At 55.2% G+C, this 16,684-nt stretch overlaps 1 protein-coding gene across 3 annotated transcripts in view; it reads right to left on the minus strand.

Moving 5' to 3' along the window:
* Positions 1 to 16,678, minus strand: part of SMAD7 (SMAD family member 7) — a 29,078-nt gene extending 12,400 nt beyond the window's left edge. Inside the window, exons 1-3 of one of the 3 annotated variants that reach the window (XM_019804210.2) lie at positions 14,759 to 16,678; positions 13,432 to 13,485; positions 7,537 to 7,608 (exon numbers count right to left, since the gene is read on the minus strand). In XM_019804210.2, the coding sequence (XP_019659769.2) occupies positions 7,537 to 7,608; positions 13,432 to 13,485; positions 14,759 to 15,374 (742 nt within the window). In that variant the 5' untranslated portion in view covers positions 15,375 to 16,678. Of the gene's footprint in view, positions 1 to 7,536; positions 7,612 to 13,431; positions 13,486 to 14,758 lie in introns of all 3 variants that reach the window. The other 2 variants (XM_019804209.2, XM_034642363.1) reach the window with 2 other exon arrangements.
* Between the last annotated feature and the right edge of the window lie 6 nt (positions 16,679 to 16,684).

Raw genomic sequence — 16,684 nt, forward strand, 5'->3', positions numbered from 1 at the left:
TCAGAACAATGACATCATCAAAGGGGGGACTCAGAAACCCAGAGATGAGTAAATGGAAACTGTGTTTTTACACCCAGGACAATACACTGCCTACTTCCCCACGCCGTGTGGGGCTGTGGCAAGCCCTCTTTCTGGGGAAAGCTTCTGGGTGACTGGTGGGCCACATCACCCCCTTCCCCTACAGCAGAGCACAGCTTTATTTAGCAGGGGAGCTCTGAAGTCCATTTCCTCTCCACTCCTCATTAGCGCCCTAGAAACATAGTCTCAGAAGGTAAGGAATTCCTGGGGGTTGCGGGGGTGGACACGGGACTGGGCTCTGTGGCTGGAGAAATCAAGGCAGCCCTGACTCCCCACCTGCCCCATGCCAGGCACCCACGTTAGAGCAAGGCAAGGCTGGGGTGGAAAGCTGCAGGCATGAGCAAATTCTTACCTACTACCCCCACCAAAAAAAAAAAAAAAAAAGAGGTTTTTTTTTTTTTTCTTTTTCTTTTGCAAGTTAAAACTGAGCTAATGACACTGGGTGGGGCTCAGTGTTGAGGACCTCGAGCAGCCAAACCAAAATTCATTTCCAGCCAAGAGCTGCTTGGCCTCACCATTTGGGGAAGGAAGCTGAAAAAGTCATGAAAGATTCTTTAGTGAACCAGGAAATAAGGCTGCAGTTAACATTTCAACTGAAGGTGACCCTTCTGGTCAAGTATTTTTTTAAATAATAAAAATAACATAAAGTTCTCAAACAGCCCCTTTCTTAAAGAAAATGGCCTAAAAGTTCTCGTGGGAGTGGAAGGGAGGAAGGGGGGAGAATACCCAAAGAAACAACAACAACAACAACAACAAAAACCCAGCGCTGGCCTCCTCTGAGCCACTACCTTTTGCGAACAACTTTTTTCTGTAGTTCTTATAAAAGGAATGATGCAATTTCCTGTCTTATCCCAATATTTCCTGTTCGCTTACAAGGTGAAAGTTATCACTCTGTTTTAAACAACTGTCCTCAGCTCCACAGAAAGTTCCTTTTCCATCCAGTACCCCATTCCCAGCACAAAATCTCCCCACCTTAGAATATAAACACTATCGTGTTCCACACCTTTCAAGAAATGGCTTCATTAAGGAGGCTCAATCCATGTGTGGCGGACACTCTCTCCGATCGCAGCTTCCCCACCCCAGATCCCCAAGACACCCCACGGGGAGACGTGGAAGGGGCCGGGGGCAGCCCCAGCGTGTTTGGGTAGAGCCGACACTGACAAAGTCAATGTTGCTTTCTTGGTGTGTTAGCCACTAAATTGAGAACTGTGTCTCAGCAGTTAATAATATCTTCCCGCTGAAAATAGCCCAGAAAGGAAGCCTCTCTGTGACAGTAGGCACCCCGCCAGACTCTGGGCTAGCCATTCAATCCCCAGCGAGGAAGATGGTAGGACCAGTGGTGACCTCCCAGTGGCCGTGCTGTACAGTAACCTTTCACGAGGCTCCTGCAAAGGGAGGGCTCCTGGGCAAGTCACCCGCCTCCCTCTGCAGCCCTATAACCTCAGTGGGGATGTCACATCGACCAGGGGCCCTGGCATTAGAGCCAGGAGAGGAGTCTGGATCCCCAAGAAGGGGCAGGGGTCCCAGGCTTTGGGGGACAGCCCCTGTATCATGCTTGGTTTCCAATCCCCGGCCTGGCCAGGCAGCAGGGAACAAGGCTGGGTAGACCTGGGGGGAAAATAGTATCTGGGGCAGAGAGGGACAAGTGTGCTCATTTCCCCTGCAGAAAGGTCAGGCTCGGAAAAACCACAGGGAACTTTCCTGCCTCTCTGCCTCTCATTTCTGCAACCCACATGGAAAAGGGAAGGTCAAAAAAAAAAAAAAAAAAATCACCGAGAAGCGCCTGGTTCTCCCCACTTCTTCAGGGAGTTAAGAGTCAGAGAAGACAGGCTCCCGGCCCAGGAGGGAGCCCCCCAACCCAGGAGACCTCAGAGGTGCTCTGGGAACAACTGTCAAAAGTAGCACCCAGGCACCTCACAAGTCTCTCCATTTTTATTCTCTGGAATCACCGCTCTTGATATCCAAGTATCTGCATGTATTTAAAAGCTACCACAGGTCACTACTTTTAAAAATTGTGGTAAAATACACATTAACATAAAATTTACCACTAGTGACATTCACAGAGCTGTGCAACCATCACCAGTACCTACATGGTTCCCTAACACTGTGACCACCCCAAAAGGAAACTCTGTCCCATGGGTCATTTTACAATCTCATTAACAGCAGCAAAATCAACGGGAGGAAGGCGCAAAGTTAATGCACCTTGTCAAGTTTCTCCAATCAAGCAAACATCGGATCTGCGAAGAGGTTCATGACGCGAGACCCTCATATTCTTCGCTAGAGAATACACAGAATCACAGAACACCTGTGCGGCCACCAAAGAAGCCACCAGACAAGAGAAGCCTCCTCCCCGCAGGACAAGAGACCCCTCTGCCCCTTCCACCAAGGGTTCCTCAACTTGTCAGCACACTTGATCACCTGGGGAGCTTCACAAAATACCGACATTGGGCCCCCACCCGCACACAGTGATTTGGAAGGTCCCAGGGTTTCTAACCTGCAGCCACGTCTGGGACCACCGAGCACCCTAGGCCTCGTCCCCCCGCACCTGCTTGGAAGTTGCCCCTGTGGGTTCTAAGCCCGGACTGAAGTGAACAGCATTAGCACAGCGATCACCGCGCACCGGCAGGAGCAGGCTTTCCGTACAGAACAGCAACAATAAAAGGTGCAAAGGAAGCTGAACTTGAGCCCGACTTTAGCACTTCTTCCATCTCCACTGTCCTACTCGCCTGGAACTTGCCACAGAGGCCGCCCAGGTCTAGAAGTCCACCCAGCTATAGCCAGGCTCTGCTAAGGAAAGGGCCAAGGGGGGATGGGGAGATTTCATGTACTAGATTGTAGCCAGAAGCGACCCTGGAAACTGGCCCTCAGCTGGCCCCCTCCCCCGTTGCTAGGAGGCCCTGTTCTGCCTCAGTGACAGGATGCAGGAGGCAGAAGCCCGGCTTGTCTGTCCAGGAGAGCAGCCCAGATTTGCTCCAGAGAACTTTAAGTGCTGTCTCCCTGCACTTAACCCCTGCGTGGCTACCTCTTTCTTTCCAGGACAAAGGAGGTTTCGTGAGTGAACCTTCATCCAGGGTGAAGAGCATGGCCTCCAGCACTGCAGAAGCCCGAGCTGCTGTCCATGACGGGTCTTCACGGGGGAGTGGGTGTGCACCAGGTGAGCCGGACCAGGCCCGAGTCACTACACTGGCACTCAGGGAGCTGCGGGCTGGGTCCCTAGAGATCCAGACTGTCTGGATCTGAGGGTAAGGGAGTGGGTAGGTAGGGAGCTCACTCATGGTCACATGGGCTGGTGCATCCCCCAAAGCCTGTGCTCTTGGGCCCCTTGGATGAGCTCAATCCTCGTCGTCCTTCTCCTCCACCACCCGCACCCCCCAACTCCGCATTGGAGACCTCAGTGAAACCATAAGCCGCTTGCTCCCAGGCAGAGAAGGGAGACAGGAAAAAAACACCGCGACAGGCACCCAGGTCCAGATTCCCAGTGTGCCATCGCCATTCCAAGCCAGACAATAAGGAACTGTTCACATGGAGCCGATGAACTGCGCTTAAAAACAAGATCCGAAGCTACTTGGTTTGAGCCTAAATTGACCACAGACTGAGCCAGAACCCATTTCCAGATTATACAGGTAATTTTGAAGACTTCTTTATAGCTATCGTAGATGCCAGCAAGGACCAAAGAGAAGGAGGAGAGACAAGGGCATGACCTAAGGACACTCCCATCACCCAGAGTGGGAACCAGAAGTTCTACATGGTTCTTAAGACCCTCCCTTGGGTTGGTGGGACGCTCTCTCCAATAAGCACAACTCTGCACAGCCAAGAGTTGGGGCTCCCGCAACTCCCCTCCCAAACCCGCAAGACACATCACTACCTATGTCACCACTGCCCCCCACCTCCTTCCTTGAATTCCATGGTGGCATCACTCTTGAAGTTAAAATAACGACGAACTGCTGGCCTCCGGGGGCAGGGCACGTAAGTCTGAAACCCAGCCAGCTCCAGACATCACCACATACAGGGAGGACGGTGAAGGGTGGGCCTATCGCTGAACAACCCAGAAGCTGCAGGAGAGAGAGATGGTGTTCCTCCGAGCCACCCAAACCAGGACAGCAGATGAGCTCAACAAGCCCCGCCGGGAACTCCAGATGGAGGCTGCAAAGATGGCAGCTTCCACCACATGCTTTTGATTACCAGTGATACTGAAAGCTCTGGGAGCGAAACCCTCCCGCTTCCACCACCCAGCCGAACCTAGAAGCTTCCCCTCTCCATCAGACCTCTCCAGGGTGGGTCTGGGACTAGGACCTGCTCCAGGAGGTGCATGCCTTTCAAAGGGCACAGGGGAACTCGGGGCTGCCGATTCAGAGTTGAGAACCGATCCACAAACACTCCCCCACCCACAAAGCGCATATCCTCGTGGCAAGGCCGCCCTGCCGTCCACCCACCCCAGGCACGAGGAAGGAACCCAGGCCTAGCCCACAGCCTGCCTGGGGGCCCCTGCCTGCTCATGCGTGTGTCCATGGGGAAGTCTATCTGTACGCCTGCGGTGCACGCGCACGCACACACACAAAACCACGCACCGAGCAATCCATCTGTCTCAGAGAGCCGGCTGTCAGAAATGAAAGTACAATCTCCTGGAACCGAGTCCCAGCCTTCTAAAAATGTGCCGTTTTCCCAGACTGAGGAAACTTGCAGGGGTGGGGTATGTTTCACTGCAAGTCCCGGAGGCCTGGGCCCGTCGCCTCCCCGGCCAGCCCCAAGCTGCAAGGCTGGATTCCAAATGCAGCCAGCGGGCCTGCTCCCAGGGCTCCCACCCGCCCACTCCCCTTCCCTGCAGGAGAGGGAAGGGCCAGCCTTGGAGTCACCCCGGCAGTTCAGGAGGGGAATGCCTTTGAGCACACCCCCACCCCCACCTCTGAGGCACCACATTTTCACATTTGGCTGTTTTTTCTTTCCCTTCTTCCCTTGCCAAGAGAATCAAGCCCTGGCTCCCGCTCCCGACCTTCCTCCCACCCTAAACTGAGCCCCATTCATTAAGCCCGCTCTCAGCCAGGGCAGGACAGGAAGGAAAACAGCACACAGGGCCTGTGAAAGAGACACTCAGGTTATTTCAAGGGGGAGGAGGGGGCAGATCCTTGTGGGCGCTCTCACTGCTCCCCACCTTGATGCCCACTGCCCCCCCCTTTCCCGAAGTAGGCCAGCCTCTGCTAACCCCTTCCCCTGGGCAGCCTGCTCTCCCACGACCACAGGCCCTGCCCCATTCAGCCATGCTGCCACCACAGCCCCCACCAGCCTCATCCTCCAAGGCGGACACACCCAGGCCACCCCCCTCCCCCCACGGAAAGATCAACTTGGGAACGTTCCATTTGCAAAAATCCTCGTCCGGGACCTGGGCCATGGAACCATCTTTTAGGGGGCACGCTCGCTACAAAGGGTGCAGCCCCGGGCTTTCTCTGTGCCCATCACCTCCCCTGCTGACACCCCCAAACCACCGGGCACCAACCCAAAAATCAAGTTTCTTCAATTTCCCCCCACAGCACATTATTAATAAACTGCTCCAACTCTGAACGGAAAGAAGAAAGAGCTCAAACTTTGAAGCCTTGGGAATTAGTAAATTAAGAGCTAAAATTCAAAACAAATGCTTTCATGTGGAGGCCCCTGGTCTTTTTCCTTTTGCAGTTTTGTTCAACCATTCGATCCCTTCAGAGACACCCACTCCTAACAGCTCCGTAGTAATCTAAACGGTTGCAATTACCTTAGGGGGCGGGGAAGCAGTTAATCGTTATTTTACACACACCCCCACCCCCAGTTTCTTTCTAGGACTGGGAGAGCTTTGGGACTGCCAAGTCAAGCCCACCCATCTCCGAGGGGGCTGCCTGGGGCGTGCTGTCATTTGGCTCTGTGGCCAAGGGAGGAGATGCTCGGCCTGGTGTGGTGTCGTCACATCCCCCAGCAGAGGAGACAGACAAGATGCTATCAGTAAGCCAACCCTTCCGAAAAGCCCCCCTTTCAAAAGCTACCACTTCCCTTGCTTCAAAGGGGCGGGGGCTCCTCCCTACCCATTCACGATCTACAAAATAAACCCATCTAACAACATTCTGAGTGTTTTCTTTTGCCCAGACCCTCTCCTCTTCCTGGCCTTCTTTCTTTCAGGAACTTTCTCAGAAAGCAGAAAAGATGCAGTTCACCCTTTCCTGCAAGTTCTCCCTCCTCCAACCGCTGTGGTCCAGCCCCGTCCTCCCGCCCCTCTCTGGGTCCCCTCTCTCCTTCCTGCTCACTCCTCATTAGGAGCTTTGGGTAAACAATACCCTCCCGTCCAGACAACAGTCAGAGTATATATTGCACTGAAATAAAAACAAACAAGGGTCTTCCTAAAGGCGGCTTCCACAAGCTCAGTTCCTGGAGAGGAGAGCCGGGGGTGGGGGTGGGGGGCTGACCGGGATGAGCTGAGCATGACGGTGGCATGGAGGCAGCGCCTGACCCACCAGAGGTCATCTCACAGGAGAGGGTACACCACAGTCGTGTCCCCCACCCCCCAACCCCCAAGACAATTTTACGGCTTCCATTCAAGCTGTCATGATCCTATGCCAATGTCCCAAAGCAAGAAACAACAAATAGACGGAACTCTGGAATTTCTCCCCCACCCCCTCCCCCGGTCTACTTTCCCTCTTGCTTTCACAGCTAGCTCTCAGAAAATCCAGTGATGCCATACTGGGGTGGAAATCAGGTGGAAACCGGATGTCTTCTGAAAGGGGAAAATGCTTCCCACTTACATTGCTAATGAGTTTCTCCAAGTTTATGACTCTCTCCTCCAGCCCCTCAGGGACAATGATGCTTGGGCTACCCAATGCCCCTCCCTCCATCCCATAACTCTCCAGCACTGGCATTCCAGGCCCACAAGCAGGCCCATGGGCCCCGCGGAAAACCTTCCCTGCTGGGTAGCCCTGCGAAGTATCGAGGGTCTGCAGGGCTCCCGTGCTCAGACACACACCAAGCTAGACTGGGAAATGAAAACTTGCACAGAAGCATCAAGGACACCGACACACAACTCCCATCCTACACTTGGGATCTGTCTTCAAGTTCCCAAAAGGTGGATCCACCCCTTCAAGGTGCTCAATGTACTAAGGACAGAGTTTAAACCCATCAACTAATGACAGCCAAGTCAGCAAGTGCAAGCCCTTCGAGCCAGTAGCTGCTTTCACAATAACCAGCAAACACAGCACCCCGCCATTCCACAGCTGGCCCCCACTTCCTCCTCCACGGAGCAGGCCCTGCGTCCTGATGCGTAGGGGACGGCAGAATGACCAGCTCAGGGGCCCGAGTCCCCACGGATGCACCCAGTTGAAGCACATAAAAGTGAGAATCAATCCCAGACCAGCTGGGGCAGCAGAAGGCCACCCCCATTCCTCCACAGTCCAGTCATTTCAAGAGGTCTTGAAATTGCCAGGAGAATAAGAGAAAATGCCTCACCTGAAAGCCCCCCAGGGGCCAGATAATTCGTTCCCCCTGTTTCAGCGGAGGAAGGCACAGCATCTGGACAGTCTGCTGTGGATTTGAAAAGGAGAGAGAAATAAATAAATAACAACACCAAGATTAATTTTTAAGCACATTCTGAAACAGCATTAAAGAGAAACCACACATTCCAAACAGCTGACTCCCGCCGCGATGCTGATTATTAATGGTCTGCTCAGGCTTCGCTGCCCATCATGAGACAGACCACAGCACCTTGTCACCCGTCTGGGCTCTGGGCAGCCAGTTAATCATTAGCCAAGTCAGGCTCGATCACAGACTGGCTGGAATTTCTTATTCCAAATCCCCCATTGAGGAAACCAGGTAGTTCCCAAGGTCAAAGGACGCCTGGGTTGTTCTCAACCCCCGTTGTCGTCTGCCTACCAACCATCCCAGAGAAGGATCAAGAGTGAAGACTCCTTGCTCAGATCCTGTGGGTTCTCCGCCACTCCCACAGACTCCCCATGAGTCTCTTCCTCATCTTGTGCAAGACAGACTTCCCAGTTCTTTAGGACTTTCTCAAGACTGCCCTTGGGCTGAAGGGGCTTCTTTCTCCTTTTTTTTTTTAAAGACTATTTGAGAGAGAAGGAGCTGATGAGCAGGGGGAAGGGCCGATGGAGAAGGCGGCTCCCTGCTGAGCAGGGGGCCCAACCCCAGGACCCTGGGATCATGACCTGAGCTGAAGGCAGATGTTTGACCGACTGAGCCACCAAGGCTCGCCGCCTTTTTCCTTCTGAACGGACGTATAAGAAGCATGGCAAAGTGTACAAATCTCAGGAACAATCCAGTAAATCCTACTTACGTACACACCTGTGCAAAGCCACCACCAGATCAGGACCGAGAATATTCTCAGAAGGCTCCCAGCCGGAGGGGAAATGTTCTACCTCCCTCCAGGCCTGGTCCAAACTCATCTACGGAAACCTTCCCGGGCAGCCCCAGACCTGCAAGGCTCCCTGCCCTCGGTTCCCATAAAATCTTTCTGGCACCCAGCACTTGAAGTTCCCTTCTGCCGTCTTTGCTGATCTTTCACCTTCAGATCCCGTCTGCCCTAGCTAGACTAGAAGCTTCTCTGCAACATCTTTGTCACCCTCAGGTGCTCAGCACGGTGACCTAAATGTTAACAAGGATAATGGCAATTCTAGCTGAGAAATAGACTCGAGAACCTCCCTCCCAGCAACTAAACCAAAAAATCATGCCTCCGAACCACAACTAATTAATTCCATGAAACAAAAATACAAAGGACCCTGTAAGCTACGCCATGCACCAATGCCAATGCCAAACTTCCGGAGAGCCACAGAGAAAGGCCGGCTCGGGAAAGGGGCTTCCCGGCTCCACCACAAACACACCAGATTAGATGCACAATTCCAGCCCCCCAAATACCCCAGGTCACCAGCAGGATGTCCCCGGGGTGTGTACTACCAGTTTCCCACGGACCCACTTGGCCACACTGGCCAAGAGGAAGCCAAACGTAAGAGCAGCCCGAGGCAAGGAGTCCACCAGCAGTGTCCATTCCCCCCCAAAAAGGAGGCGGGGGGCTGAGCACGGCACATGGGACCCCAAAACCACCTCTGGGTTTCTGCCCCCTGCCCCTCCAACTACTAATTCCAGGACACCCCCCCCATTCTTTCTCAGGCTGGATGAAGCTACTTTTCAAGAATTCTCACCAGAGGAGGGGGGAGCACCGGAGCAGTGGGCAGAGGATAGAGAAGAGACTGTGCAATCTCATTTTATCAGGGTGAAGTGTAATTCCTAACAGGAATATACAGCTTTACAGGATACACTTAATCAAATGCAAAACAATAGGGGGAGCAGGAAATGGAGCCGCTTGTTAACTGGCGTAGACCCTGCACTTTCTAAACTTCTTTGATGGCCTTCACCATGTTCTAGAGATAGGCTTTACCTACCCACAAGCGGAAGACACCCCCGCATTAAACATCATGACTGATCCACGGCCACGGCCCACACCCCCCTTCCTCCAGCTTTGGCTGGCAGAATCCCAGGGGTGAAGTGTGTTTCAAAGGAAGAGCCCAGCATCGCGGGGCAGAGCTGGGACCACATTCGTGGTGTCAGCCCGGCTCAGATCAAAGGTAAGCCAGCTCCGCACCGGCAACCACAAGCGTTTTTATGAAATGGTGCTCTGCCCTTCTGCAGAGCCTTTGATCTCAGGAGGGATTTACAAACATTAATTAGGCCTCCCCGCCACCCCTGTGAAGTAGCAAAGTATACCTGTTCAACCCGCACCCGGGTAAACTGAGGCGTCACTGACAACCCAAGGGGCCACCCAGTGAGCTGGGCCACGCCCAAGAGTTCGGCGCTCATCTCGCCCATCCCACAGATCTCCCTTCCCCAGGCATCCCCAGTCCCCGCAAGTAGTCAGGTCGAGACAGTCCCAGCATCCAGACTAGCCTAGAGCTACCGCCAGGCTCATAAAGGTCGAAGAGGCCACACCTCCATCCCTCATGTATTAAACACACTCCAGGGAGATAGCCCTCCAAAGTTCGCGTGTCAGCCTCTGCCTTGTGTCACCGGCTCTCCAGAGCCCAGGCTGCACACACTCCCAAGTTCTAGGCCCTTCCTGGCTCTCCTCCATCCTTAAACATTACCAAGCTCCCACTAAGTGCTGGGTTCCCTGGGAGGAAAAACGGTCCTTGAAAGACGCAAGCCAGGGGACCAGCCAAGAAATGAACTGTTTAGAGGGGGTGCGAGGTGAGGGAGCTGGGGGATCCCACTTCTCTCACCAGAAGAATGGTTCCAGGAGAGTTCAAGATGTTCTTGGCAACTTGATTCTGAGCTTCCTAAGGGGCACCAGGGCCAGAGAAGCCCCATCCCCGCTCCCCCAATCACAGCCATACCCTCCAACCACAACTGGGATGAACGCTGGGTACAGCACACCCCACAGCACTGGAATCATTCACATTTTTAGGCAGGCACATCATCAGGCCCCTAGAATGAATGAATGAACCAACTAATGAGCAAATGAATGAATCATCTAACTCTTAACTCTTTGATCGTCTGGATTTAAAGACGTTCAAAAGAGTTAAGAGGCGTGAGTAAAGAGGTAAAAACAGGGCTGGATCCCAGACTTCTTAACTATGATTTGGAGGCCTGATCCACCAAATGGGTACTGGTCACCTGGGTCCCCAGCCTACTCAAGGAGTGTCTCCAGCAACAACGCTGCCCACACACACCGCCAGCCATTCTTCAGCTGTCCACACCATCGGATGCAAAGGACACAGGCAGCAGAGCCCACAGAGCAGTCCCCTCAGCATACCCACTCCATACACCGACCTCTACTTTGAAACACCATGTCCTCAACCCCTGTGGGAGGGGAGGGCGTCGTCTTGACTTCGGACAGCCCCAAGTCGCAGCCACCTTGCCCCTAGGTTCAGTTATGTCTAACACTTTTCCAGGAAGATCCTGCGGGTTTGGAACCACCCAGCACCCAGGTCTACAAAGCTCAGGCCCTACCAGAGACTACCGAGGGATGGCTTGCACCACAGCAAAATGGGACCTCCGAGCTTTAACCCGAACCAAGCCCCAGGCCCTTCCTACCACCTCCTCAGGAGCTGGAGACTTCCCCGAGGGATTCCCTTAGTTGTGCGAGGGATTCCCTTAGTTGTGCGACTGGTTAAGGTTTTTTAACAGTTGTCCATTCTAAAACCTTGCGACTGGGTCTCACCTAATCACCCAAGACCAAAAATCCAACCTCGGGCTCAGGTGCTTAAGAACGTAAGCAGCTGATCTCCATTTTCCAGCCAAGTACTCTCCTCTCATGGGCAGGTTAAAGATGAAAATCTGGGGCAGCATCCCATCTGCATGCGTGTGACCTCGACGCCCCTGGCCACAGCCACCAGCAAACCCAGCCCCTGCCCTGTCCCCAGCCCCACCATTCCCAGACCTGGCTGCCCGCCAGGGTATGAGGACAGTTCTTGAGGGGAGGGGGTTCGCCTATTACCACCTCCTGTTCCTCCACAACTAAGGCCTTTTTTCATTCCTTTTTGTTGTTTTGTTTTGTTTGAAACAAAACGTTTTGGGTGAGTAACCAGCTGTTCGAGTTTCCGATTGGCAGGTTAATCACTTCCTATTGGCTGATCTGGAAAACTTTTCTCCCCCTTGGAAATGGCACATTCCTGTCTTTGTGGCTTCTCTGTTTACACACATTTTGCTACCTAATGTCAACACTTGCTAATGAATAAATCTATCACTCCACTCACTGAAAGGGAGGTCCTGGCCTGGCAGGAGGACCGTCTGAATTTGTCTGAATTTCTGAATCCCTGAATGGATTTATCCTGCTGTCTCTGCAGGAGACCCGAGACAAGGAGACAAGGAGACAAGGAGACAACGTGGCCCTCCTTTTCTATGCTTTTAGGTTTCTGGGAGCATGTATGGACCCCTAGCCATCTTTACTCCCGGGGCCAAGGTGACAGGTCTTCCTTCGTGGGAAGGATACAGAAGTTAAAACTAGAGCAGGGCGGAGATGGCTCCTTGTAGAACGAACCTCATGAAAGAAATTCTGGGTCTCGATGTCAAAGCCCAGTCAAGGTACATTCTGAGAAAACAGCTTGGTGACTTCAGTTAACGTTTGTTAGGAATACAGAGAGCCGGTTATCTCCTCATTAATGACCATTTATCTGGTGTTTTGTAAATCGAAAGCAAAATATCACATGCTTTGCAGACTCTTATTAGGCCAGGCAGGCAGGCAGCAACGCCTCCGGACTGCAGGGAGCGGCGGAGTCCCGGGAGGGCCGGCTGCAGAGCGCGGGCTTTGGTGACACCGTTCATTAAAGCATTTAATTTATAACAACGCCCCAGCAAAACTTTTAATTAGTGGGGGGGGAAGGCCCAACAGCCAAAACTCACGAGAAGGAAGGACTTGTGGAATTCCAAGAGAGAAATGGAGCCCAACCCTTCACATCTCCTTCGCCCAGACCAGAACCTTGGCAAAACAAAAATGTCACGAGGGCGGGATTTTTCACGTACACAGGCCTGAAGGCCGAAGTTACAATGCGTACCCTTCGGATGGTGAACCCCCCCCCACTGTGGAAGAAGGGGCTCTAGGACACCAGGGCCCATCCCCATTGGCAAGCCCTCCTCTTGCTGACCCTCTGCCCCCTGGCACGGTGTGCTCCATAGGGTGAGCCCCTGCCCTGCCAGCCAGCAGCGGAATGCAGACGACCACCACAGGGCTGGTGGCAGTCTCAAACGGGCTTCTGCTCTAGCTCCAAGCCACCCAGTGACAAAGCAACAGGCCAGCAGAGCTATGCTAAAAACTTGTCTAGTCCCTACCAAGAGTTCTGAGAAAACCCAGGGCAGAAGGGACTCGCATGTGCCCTCCCCTTCTGAACCCGCCAGGGCGCTGTCACCTTTACTTCTTAAATTTTCTAACCTCTCACTTCCAACCAAAGCCTTCCCTGCACCTTTGAAAGGCTCTTCCCTCTCATCCAATTATCCATCCTCACTGACTCTTCCGGCGCTCACAAAGCCTCTACATTTTCCCATCAACCTGTCCTATTTGGCGCTGGAGACGCTCTGCGTGGATCAAATTCCACGTGTGAAAGCTGAGCCAACTCTGGTGAGAGTGAAAATGTAAGAAAAAAGGAACAGAACATAAAGCTTATCTAGGAACACCTTTGCAAAAAAGAAAATCTAGACAGACAGCAAGACCCACACACACCCCTCTCCAGCCACAACAAAAACAGAAAAATCCACCAAACTTCCAACAGAGGAAGCCCAGCATCACCTCGGGGCAAGCCCAGCGCCTCCCCAAAGCCGCTGCCCCGACACAAAAATCCGCGTTCTACAGGCTCCATTTCTAACTCAAGATAGGAAGGATTATTTTTAAAATCATCCACTCACCAGTTGGTTTGAGAAAATCCATCGGGTATCTGGAGTAAGGAGGAGGGGGAGACTCTGGAATTAAAAAAGTAAGAGAAAATAAAGGCCGAGCCATGAGAACGAGAGATAGAAACTTATGATAACAGAGGCATTCTTTTAGCCCAACTGTTTGTCTTAGCTGTGGGGGTTGGAGGCAGGGCCGCGAGGCGGTGATTGCCTTGATATTTAGCTGTCAGATAAACAAAAGAGGCCGCCTGGCGCCAGCCTCGGCGCTCCGCTCCTCCACGTCTGCGGCCGCCGCCGCCGCGCTCCGCCGGCCCGGCTGGAAAGCACCGGCTCGGCCCGGGCCGCGCACTTCACAGCTCCCGGGGCGGGGAGCGACGAAGCCTCCTCCCCGTCCCCCCCCCGCCCGCCCTCCGGGGGCGCCATTCACCCCCGCCCCCCGCAGAAACTCGGGGATCCCCTTTCTCAGCCCACCCGGGAGACGCGCCCCAAGTGCGCTGGTGAACTTGGGAGGATCCGTGGGAGCCCGAGGCACATCCCCCGCCGCGCACAGAGATGTGGAGAAATGGGAAGCGATGGAGGCGGCGGATAAAGGATAAAGCGAAGGAGGCTGGGGTCTCAGAAGCGAAGCACAGGGCCCGGCGCAGTGAGGGGCGGCAAAGACACGGAGGGGCTGGGGAAAGCCCATCCTCGAGTCAGTTCTGTGCTTTACTGTACTGAAAGAGAGTAAGGTTGGGGACACCCAACTTCTGGCCGCTGGCTCTTTTCCATCCTGACTTGAGACGAGATACCCAGTTGGGCCTCCCATCCTAACCCTCTTTGCCCCAAGACCCCACAGCTGTGCGGCAAGAGTATCCCGACGTGACTCTCATTTACTGAAGGCACACAGCAGCTTTCCAGCCTTTACAACTGGCTTCTCCCAACCTTCCTTGGCGGGCTTGGACCGAATCCAACTCGGCCACACACCTCAACGCTTTTCCGGGTGTAAGGGAGGCGTGACCCCCACTTCTCTCTGCACCCCCTAGCTGATGTGGAAAGGAAGGGAACTCATTTTTAACCGCGTGTCTGTGGAGTGTGTGCCTGAACAGTGCCCACAACCCACCTAAGGGCAGCAGAGGAGAAAAACCTGGAAGGGAACCCCCAGGGAATGCCCTTGCAGTTTTTCCCGTGTCCTTTCTCTACTTTAGTCGCCAAGGTCTCTTCCCAGGAGGGGATGTACACCCCCGCCCCGAGGCAGGTGCGCGCGCGCGCGCACACACACACAGCCCGGGGGGGAGAGGGGGTTCTTCCACCACTAAAGCGCCAGGGGAAGGGAAAGGAAAGGGGTGAGCGCAGAACTTCTTACCTAGTTCGCAGAGTCGGCTAAGGTGATGGGGGTTGCAGCACACCAGCTCGGGGTTGATCTTCCCGTAAGATTCACAGCAACACAGCCTCTTGACTTCCGAGGAATGCCTGAGATCCGGCCACCTGAACACTTTGCACAGCAGGAGAGGGAGCGAGTAGGACGAGGGCGGCTGCGCGGGCTGCGAGCCGGCGGGCGCCCCCAGGCCCAGCCTGCAGTCCAGGCGGCCGGGCAGCAGGAGGCACGCGGTGCGCGTACCGCCGCGGGACTCCACGGCCTGGAGCAGCAGCTCCAACTGCCGTTCCTTCAGTTTCTTGAGCACCGAGTGCGTGAGCGCCTTCAGATCCGCCTCGGCGCCCCCGGCCGCGCCGGCGCCCGTGGCTGGGGGGTGGGGATGGTGGTGACCTTTGGCACCTCGGACCGCCTTGCCCAGGCAGCAGCCAGCCCTGCCCGCGCCGCCGCCACCGGCCCCATGCGCCCGGCCGTCCGTCGCCCCTTCTCCCCGCAGCTCGCCGCCTCCTCCTCCGCCTCCCCCCGCGCCCTCCTCCTCGTCCTCGCCGCCGGGCGCACGGCTCCTCCAGAGACGCCGGACAAGCGCAGATCGTTTGGTCCTGAACATGCGGGGCGAGGAGGCGAGGAGGAAAGTCGTTTGCCGGCTAAGGAGCGAACATGACCTCCGCACACCATGAAGAAGTCGGGCGCCGAGTTGGGGCAGCAGGCGCAGGCGACAGCAGCAGCAGCAGGGGCCCGGGCAGGAGCGGCGGCGGCCCGAGGGGCGCTCCGTGGCATGCGCCAGTCTCCCGGAGGCTGGGGCGCGCGCGGGGGCCCGGGGGCGCCCGCTGGGGCTCGGGGGCCTGCGCTCTGGCTGCCCCACCCCGCGCGGCCCGCGCCCTGCGCGGCTCTCGGGCCCCGGCGCACCCCGGAGGAACGCGGCCGCCGCTTCCCTGGGGGCGGCGAAGCCTGCCCCGGTCGGCGCCTCCCAAAAAAGAGACCCCCCCGCAGCGGCTCCCGAGTGTCGGGCTCGCCAGCCTCGGCTTCCTACATGGAAGATCCGCGGGAGCAAAAAACGAAAGGCGTTCTGCTGGGCTCCTGGAGGGAGGAAAAAGCCTCTTTCCCCTAAGGAACTTAATTTGGGGGTGGGGAGAACAGGCAATTAAAAAAAAAAAAAGCAGGCACGCGATTTATTTTTTTCCTCTATATCCTTAGTAACCGGATCTCCTCGAATTCCGTGTACACGAAGACTCGGGGGAGGGGGCCGAGTGGACTTCACCCCGCATGAGATGTCTGGCGGAATAAGAAGCTCTCAAAAATCTAAGAACCAAATATGCAAAGCCCAAAATGAAAACCACCACCTCCTCGCACCCCCGGAGGTCTGGGGGCGTCCGGCTGGAGCTGGGGTTTAAAAAAAGAAAATGTTTACAAAGTAGAACAAGACATTTGAGGGGTGGGAAAAAAACGTATCCACGAGTTACATCCCCCTTTTTTCCTTGCAGAGCCCCGCTGGTCTTCCTCTCCTTTTCTTCTGCCAAGGGAAAAAAAAATCGTGTATTTTTTTTTAATCCACGGAAAGCTCTGGCTAGGCTGCTTCAATCCTCGGCATCGGGGTGTTTTAGGGGAGTCTGGTCTTTCCTCCTGCGCTCCCGGGGGCCCCGGTCCTCGGCGGGGACTTCCTCGGGGCTGACGGGGGCGCAGGGGCAGAAGATGCTGCGGCGGCGGCTGCGCCCGGCGGGGCTGACAGCGCGGGGGAGGGCGGCGCGGCGGCGGCGGGCCCCTGGCGGGTAGCGCGCTCTCGCCCTCCTGGGCGCAAGCTGCTCACTAATGCGGGGGCCGCCGGCGCCCCCTCCCCTGGCCGCGGCTGGCCGCCGGGACTCCCCTCAGGAGCTGCTCGCCCCGACCCGGCTGCGGCAACAAGGAGGCCCGGGTGTCCTC

This window comes from Ailuropoda melanoleuca, chromosome 14, assembly GCF_002007445.2.
Source record: "Ailuropoda melanoleuca isolate Jingjing chromosome 14, ASM200744v2, whole genome shotgun sequence".
Taxonomy (NCBI): Eukaryota; Metazoa; Chordata; class Mammalia; order Carnivora; family Ursidae; genus Ailuropoda; species Ailuropoda melanoleuca.